The sequence below is a fragment of the Drosophila hydei genome, unplaced genomic scaffold, assembly GCF_003285905.1.
Source record: "Drosophila hydei strain 15085-1641.00,03,60 unplaced genomic scaffold, DhydRS2 tig00000063-arrow-pilon, whole genome shotgun sequence".
NCBI classification, from domain to species: Eukaryota; Metazoa; Arthropoda; class Insecta; order Diptera; family Drosophilidae; genus Drosophila; species Drosophila hydei.
Genome location: NW_022045657.1, coordinates 7,326,848 through 7,333,691, shown reverse-complemented (window position 1 = coordinate 7,333,691; position 6,844 = coordinate 7,326,848). Strand labels below are relative to the sequence as shown.

General features: G+C 35.7%; 1 protein-coding gene across 1 annotated transcript; it reads right to left on the bottom strand.

Annotated features, from left to right (window-relative positions):
- Window positions 1-733: 733 nt before the first annotated feature.
- On the bottom strand, window positions 734-5,646 carry LOC111595521. Its single transcript, XM_023309305.2, has 2 exons — window positions 4,997-5,646; window positions 734-1,600 (listed from the first exon to the last, which is right to left on the bottom strand). Exons 1-2 carry the CDS (start codon window positions 5,307-5,309, stop codon window positions 1,431-1,433), a joined length of 483 nt encoding a protein of 160 aa, XP_023165073.1. The 5' UTR covers window positions 5,310-5,646; the 3' UTR covers window positions 734-1,430.
- Window positions 5,647-6,844: the final 1,198 nt, after the last annotated feature.

Genomic DNA, 6,844 nt, shown 5'->3' with positions numbered 1-6,844 from the left:
CATATCCACATATAAATGTCTGTATGTATGTAAATTAAGCTCTAATGCATGTTTATATGTATATTTCTCTATGTGTATCTATGAGAGCATTGGGCGCATGGGCCGCCAGCTGAGCGGCCGCTGTTCGGGCAGCATCAATCTTCATCAAGCCGCTGCCACTGCCGCCGCCGCCGCCGCTGACGTCGTAGTTTGCCTAAGGCCTGCCGGAAGTGACAGCCAATCTAATGTTAAGTGCCCACTCCACGGGCTACACATTACAACAGGAAAGCCTTTTCTCAAATGTCTGCGGGCAGCATTGGAAACAATGTGGCACACACACAAATACACTTGTATTTAGAGCTGCGTACAGTAGAGCTTCGATATTGTGAATGGAGATAAATATTAAGCTAAGCAAGCAGCTAAATTACCGAATTAGATGAATAGACTAACATACATATATGTATATATGAATGTATGTATGTACCAGATATTTTGTATTTATAAATTCACCAATATCGCTGCACACATGGCAAACTCATTGTCGCTACATTTTACTGTAGCACACAATGGCCCTTACTTAAGACCGCACCACTCGGTCATTCGAAAGTTTCGCTGACTCATTTTCATTTTCTCTCCTCCTCTTAGACACTTACTTTTCTCTTTTCGTTGCACACGAATCACGCTATCAAGGGCGCTCTCCCTATAGAGAAATAAAAAGCTTTTAAATTTATTTTTATATTTGTATTTTGTCTCTTTTTTCTTTTGTTTTTAATGTTTTTTTTAAGATTTTTAAACCTTTTGCTACAAAGTATATTATAAAGTTGTTTTATTTTCTTTTTGTTTGCTGTATCTTTTTTACTTTTCATAATTTCATCGTGTGTTGTGTAGGTTATACAATAATTTGTTTCATTTAAGGAAATATGCACAGTTTGTGTTGTTTTTTGTTTTTTGTTTTTTTTTTGTTTTCTACTTTAAGATTTTCCCTCTCCAAAGAATATCTCTTGGGGAGCTTACAATTTTGTTTACCGTAATGCGAATTAACATATTATACACAATTAACAAAGACCGAAAAACGTACAATAAATACAATAATTCGAATATAGTTTTTCTGTACAAAGGTCTTTGCAGTATGTTTCTTTTAAATAATTTCAATTAATAAATTACATTTAGACAAAATAATGTACATTTTTTATTGAGATCATGACAAACTGTAAATACTTTCGGCACACGCGTGCAGCAGAAGCCGGAAACACGCTGAGAACGCTTTGAAATTGGGGATTTGTTATTAGTTATTAATTTAATATAATTTAACTTTTTTTGAGTGTGCGTGTGTGTGTGCTGTCGTATTTGAAGCCCACTATATGTACTGTTAAGTCTTGGTTTTGCTTAAACAAAAATATACACATATAAAAAATATAAGTTAAATAATAATAAAAAATATGTAATAAATATCAATTATTGCAGTTATTGTTCCTACACCCTTTGCACATTCTCTTTTCCCCATTTGGCCCCATTTCTCTATTATGGCTATCAGCTTCAACCTGGTCTCTGCTGATCTGATTAAATTTACGTTTTGGCACTATCAAATCTCCGTTGTAAGCTTTGCGTACGGGAAAGTTGCCTGCAAGTAAAATAAAGCAAAATGCAAATTGCAATAATTAGATACAGTTGAAACACGATTGTTTGTATTGATGTATATCTGTATGTGTGTACTTATGTGTGTGACCTTCAAATGTGAGCTAATGGAAAAGGGAAAGCGACGACGACGAAACGCAAATGCACGCGTTGACATTTACAGCAAACAAACTTCAACAGAGTAAACATATACAGACGCGAATACACACACACACACGGCATGCATGGAGCTCTCTTATCATGGAATATGTATGTGTAGGTGCACACGCTTTTGCAATACGCTGAACGCAAAGTAAATGGATAAATAGGGTTTTTGGTTTCTTGCAAATGTATGTAACAGGTAATTAAAAACGAGTTTGAAAAAGCTAACTAGGTGGAAGAAGTAAAAGTGCAGGTATTACCATGTAAAATTTGAGAAGTTCATGCAAAGACGACAAACAATAGTAGACTTTCGATCAACCAAACAAATTAGTAATTTCTTTACTTGCGCAATTTAAATTACTTTGCGCATTGCACAGAAAGCGAGCCGAAGCAACAGAGATAAAAGGCAAGCAGGTTCACATATTTGACGTTAGTGTTTCTCAGATATAAACACATACACATATTGTAGATAGTATAAACGTGATTTGTGAATGAGAGTGGAGGACTATTAGTTGAAGAGAATGATATAAGTTTGGATAACGCATAGTGATAAAAACATTATGGTTTAAATTGAACTCTTTTAATTTATAATCTATGCCCCATTTAAATTTTTAAACAATATTACATAACCATCAAGCAATATATGAAACTAAGACTCACGTTAAAGGTACGCGCTCGCCTCTAACGAAACATCGCAGAATAAGAAGATAATGATGGATGCGCTAGTGGCGTTGTAAAGATTTTACAGTTATAGAAAATTATAACCCGACGACAACAAAGAACGTCAAGCAATGCGGTCACTAAAAAGCGGGTGGCGTTGGCGGCAGCTGTCGGGCAGACGAGGGAGCCGAGCCGATGGTCGATCGGTTGACTGCCTGTCGACTGTCGCACAGTTTAAGCATTGTAATTTACCGTTATGGGCACGTAAAGCTTCTCAATTCATAATACGTTTACAGCGCTTTCTACTACAAACAAATTTTACTACAAAAACATAAAGAAAGAAACCGCGCCAGATAGAACGGTGAGACGACAACAAAACGCGTTTTGTTTACGAAATGTGTGTGTAGCGACGATGAAACAGGAACGGAGACATCATCGCATAACATAAATATTTATAAACATACATATATATATGCTGATATGCATACACATGCTTGCATACATATAAGTATGCATATGGTTGAGGCCGTGAGAGTTGCTGCATACATAATTATAAGCTTTAGCTGGAGGCGTGGTGAAAACTTAAAAGCAAAACAAAAAACGCAAATAACTCAAAGAGAAAGAAAACAAATGCGTCTAACTGTGAAGTACAGTGGTGGACAAAACATGGCAAAAACTGTTGAAGAAAGCTATACAAAAAGATAAGAGAAGCTCTCCAGCTTATAAGATACAAATTGTGTTTCTACTGACTATTTCACAGATTGTTTACTCTTAAAACAAAATATATTTAGATAATAATTATAATTATATACATAAAAATATAATTATAATTATTATTGATAATAATATATTTTATACATTTTATTTGTAGTTATATGTAGTACAAAATAAAATATATTTATAAAAGTATTATTGATAATATATTTTATACATTTTATTTGTAGTTATATGTAGTACAAAATAAAATATATTTATAAAAGTATTTACTGGGAGAACAAATTTGTTTTCTAAATACCAAATATGTCAATTGACAAATAGAGAATTCATAGTTGTTGTTAGCAGAAGCTGTCGCAAGCACCAGACGCTAACGCTACGTACGTACGCGTAAAGCGCGTGACCTTCAAAACGAAAAACAATATCAACAATAACATGCGTGTCACTTCATAGCCTACACATACAGACGCAAAAACACGCTCACGCATAAGTTAGTAGAAGAGCGCTTATATCAAAAATTAAAAATAAAAATCACAAATTCGCGCCAAAACGCAAAGAAAACAAAAATTCACAGGCTCCTCGTGTCACTGTGCAAACAAACAGCTCTATATTTCTCTCTGCTTCTCTCGCACTCTCTTTTATTGAAATATTCGATCATTTCAGCCTGCCCGATTGTCTGGTACTGTCGCGCACACAAGTGTGAGAAGTCGCTGACAAGGCGTGTATAAGAGTCGACGTAGCGGCGTTGCTTTCGTATATCGTTGTGGGTGAGGTTGTCAGGGAGCTATAACAATATACATGTACAGTCGCTCCCAGACGTGTGCCAAGCTTTGATTTTCTCTGGAATGTTTTATTTTTCGTTTTCATGCCTACGTATGTGCATGCGTCTGTATGTACGTATATGTGTAGCAACCAGCAATAACAACAACGAGAGCGCTGACAGCGATTTCCATTTTATTTGATGCCCCTCGATTAATTGCCACAACTGCAGCTGCAGCTGCAGCTACTGACGTAATCAGTGGAATATTTTTTTCGTTTCGGCGGTATTTTTGAGCAAAAACTACTAAAAAGTTTCGGTTATATGTACGATAGATACACATGCACACATATGCGTATGAACATATACATTTATGCTATTATTTTTTGGCGCGCAAATATTTTGTCAATTGAAGTCCGCTGCCAGCGTCAACTCGAGCGCCAATGTTGTTATTTATCATTTTTATTTTTATTTGGATTTATCTCTATTTAAAATTTTTCAAATTATTTCGTGCCCTAAATTTATTTTTCTGCTCATAATTTGTTATGAATGGTAATATTAAGTGTGTGGGAAAGGGAAAGCAAATCGAATTGAAATCGCTGATTAATGAAAAGAGAGCGAGACAGTGTATTCGTTAAGACGACCACAAAATGAAACGACAAAAGCAAACGTCTACCAAAACAAAACTGTAAAAACACGAGACTCAAATCAAAACAGAATTTTTTAGGCGCGAACAGCCTGCGAAAAAGGGACAAAGCTTTGAGAAAAGAGTTAGCAAAGCAAAAGCAGCGAAACTGCACAGTGGTGCAAATATTGACTGAGTAATAAAAATACGTACAAAGTTTATTGAATTGCCGGAGGTGTGTTAATGAACTTGACAGTTTATAGGGCAGTGCACCTGAAGAAATTTGTGACTAAATAAGTTACAGAGAGAGAGAGAGAGAGTTTCTTGGCTTTTATACAATGTAATAAAAATAAAATATATCGACGTGACGATTAAAATAAATATCACAACACTGAATAAAAAAATGTATGTTGCAGCTTCAACTCATTTGAATCGTTGCTGAGTGTCACACAAGAATCTTGCGATTTTCTATTGGTAAAACTTACGTTTGATGCCGGTTGCTTTTATAACCATCAAAGCTGATTTGTTGCTATCCAAGTCCACAAATTTCACTGCCTCCACTGAGTTCCGTTGATTGCACTGTTCCTCCAATTTTTCGAGATCCATGTTATAGCGTTCCATCAGGTAGGTGCTTGTGCGTTTATTTTCCTCCTCTAGCCTTGCGTCGATATCGGCACTATCGCAAGTGCCGAACAGATTTCGCCTTTTCGACTGCACGTCTGGCGAGGAAATGCAGGGGCGTGGCTTGTGAGTAGCTAATGGCTGGACCACCGGTCGCACCATTATAAACGAAGACATTTTTTCAAAATTTGCTGTTTATGCTTTCTATTTGCAATTGGTTTTCTCTTTTCTTTGTTTCACTAGAGCAATTTCTTTTCGTAAAAAACAAACAAAAACAAACCACACAAAATCAGGTGGCGACGAAGTCACGTACCGTACGGGGAGAGCATTGCAAGCTGCACATAAATAAATGCAAATTTCAAACGATTTCTTTATTTATTTTTAATTGCTCTTGGCACAGTTTTTTGTTTTTCTTTTCTATATTTTTTATTTTTCACTCTTATTTATACGTATGCGAGACGAGGTGATGTCGAAACACACAGCGCATACGAGCACAACCTCCCGAGCTGATAGTTGAAACACGAATGGTTAAATGAATGGTGAGTGGTAATTTATAAGCTGTTGCTAACAGAGGCATAACAGAACAACTTCACGAATAAAAGATGTGTTAATAACATTACATGAAAGAGAAATATGTGACTCTCTTTATTTATCGTAAGAGAGCTTGAGGTGAATTTGTAGTTTGACACAGTTAATGTAAAGGTTGTGCAAAGATTCGCTTTTTAAACAGAGAGTATGATGTCACTAATTCGGTTATTAAATGAATGTTATTAGAATTAATGTACAAAAGTCTTAAATTAAATAAAATGCAAAGAAAATCATGCAAACATTTAATATTTAATAAGTTAAAACTTTAATATATCATTTTTGACACAATAATATCTTCACATAAAATTTGTGATTTTTGCGAAAAGAGAGCAAACTAAGAGTGAAAGCGAACTGAAGCCTGTTATTTAACATAACTACTCATTGCTAGAACCGTCAATATTGAAATATTTAAGCAAGACTGTGTGTGTGGTTCGTATGTATGTATATATCTATGCCTATGAATTTGTTGTTGTGAGTTGATGCTTTAATGATGTTTAGGCCCTAGTCCAAGGTCAAAGCCAGTTTCATGCGGCATTAAACGGCATAATTAGTGAGACGTGCTTTAAAAAAAATTAAAATAAAAAATAGTACGACAAAAAACACTTTCGCGCTTTTTTAAACTGTTGACCACGATTGAAAGTGAAAACAGTTTGAAATCGTGAGCATGTGTGTGAGACAGTGCGTATTTGTATGTGTGCATATGAAATTGTGGAGCGTTTGGCTTTGATTACAAAATAACGGTGCCATGTTTATTGGCAACGTGGATTGGATTTATCATCCATGTGTAGTTCTAGAAACTCTTCTAGTCGCAACCAAAAACCTACCTGCCCCCAACGGACAGCGTGTGCAGCAATAAGGGTTGGGCTCGAGGGTTGTGCACAGGTTCTATGCAAGACGCAACCCTCGCGCCAAAAATAAAGCAAGTCGGCATTTTGCGGTCGGTCGGGTGTAATCGACTGCACAATACTTGCTCGCCGCTCAAAAATACTAACAGACAGAACACCAAAGATTAAATTATATATTGTAATACAAATTGCATTTCGAAAGTTATATGAATATTTATAACTATATTTTCGTTTTCAAATTGCATTTCGGAAACATTACATGAAAATAATCTTTTCGCT

What these genes read in the sequence shown, in the direction of transcription:
- LOC111595521 (XM_023309305.2), bottom strand. Translation starts at nt 5,309, where the DNA reads ATGTCTTCGTTTATAATGGTGCGACCGGTGGTCCAGCCATTAGCTACT. An exon ending in AAAAGCAACCGGCATCAAAC is followed by an intron (nt 1,601 to 4,996) that starts GTAAGTTTTACC and finishes TTTTACTTGCAG; the next exon opens with GCAACTTTCCCGTACGCAAA.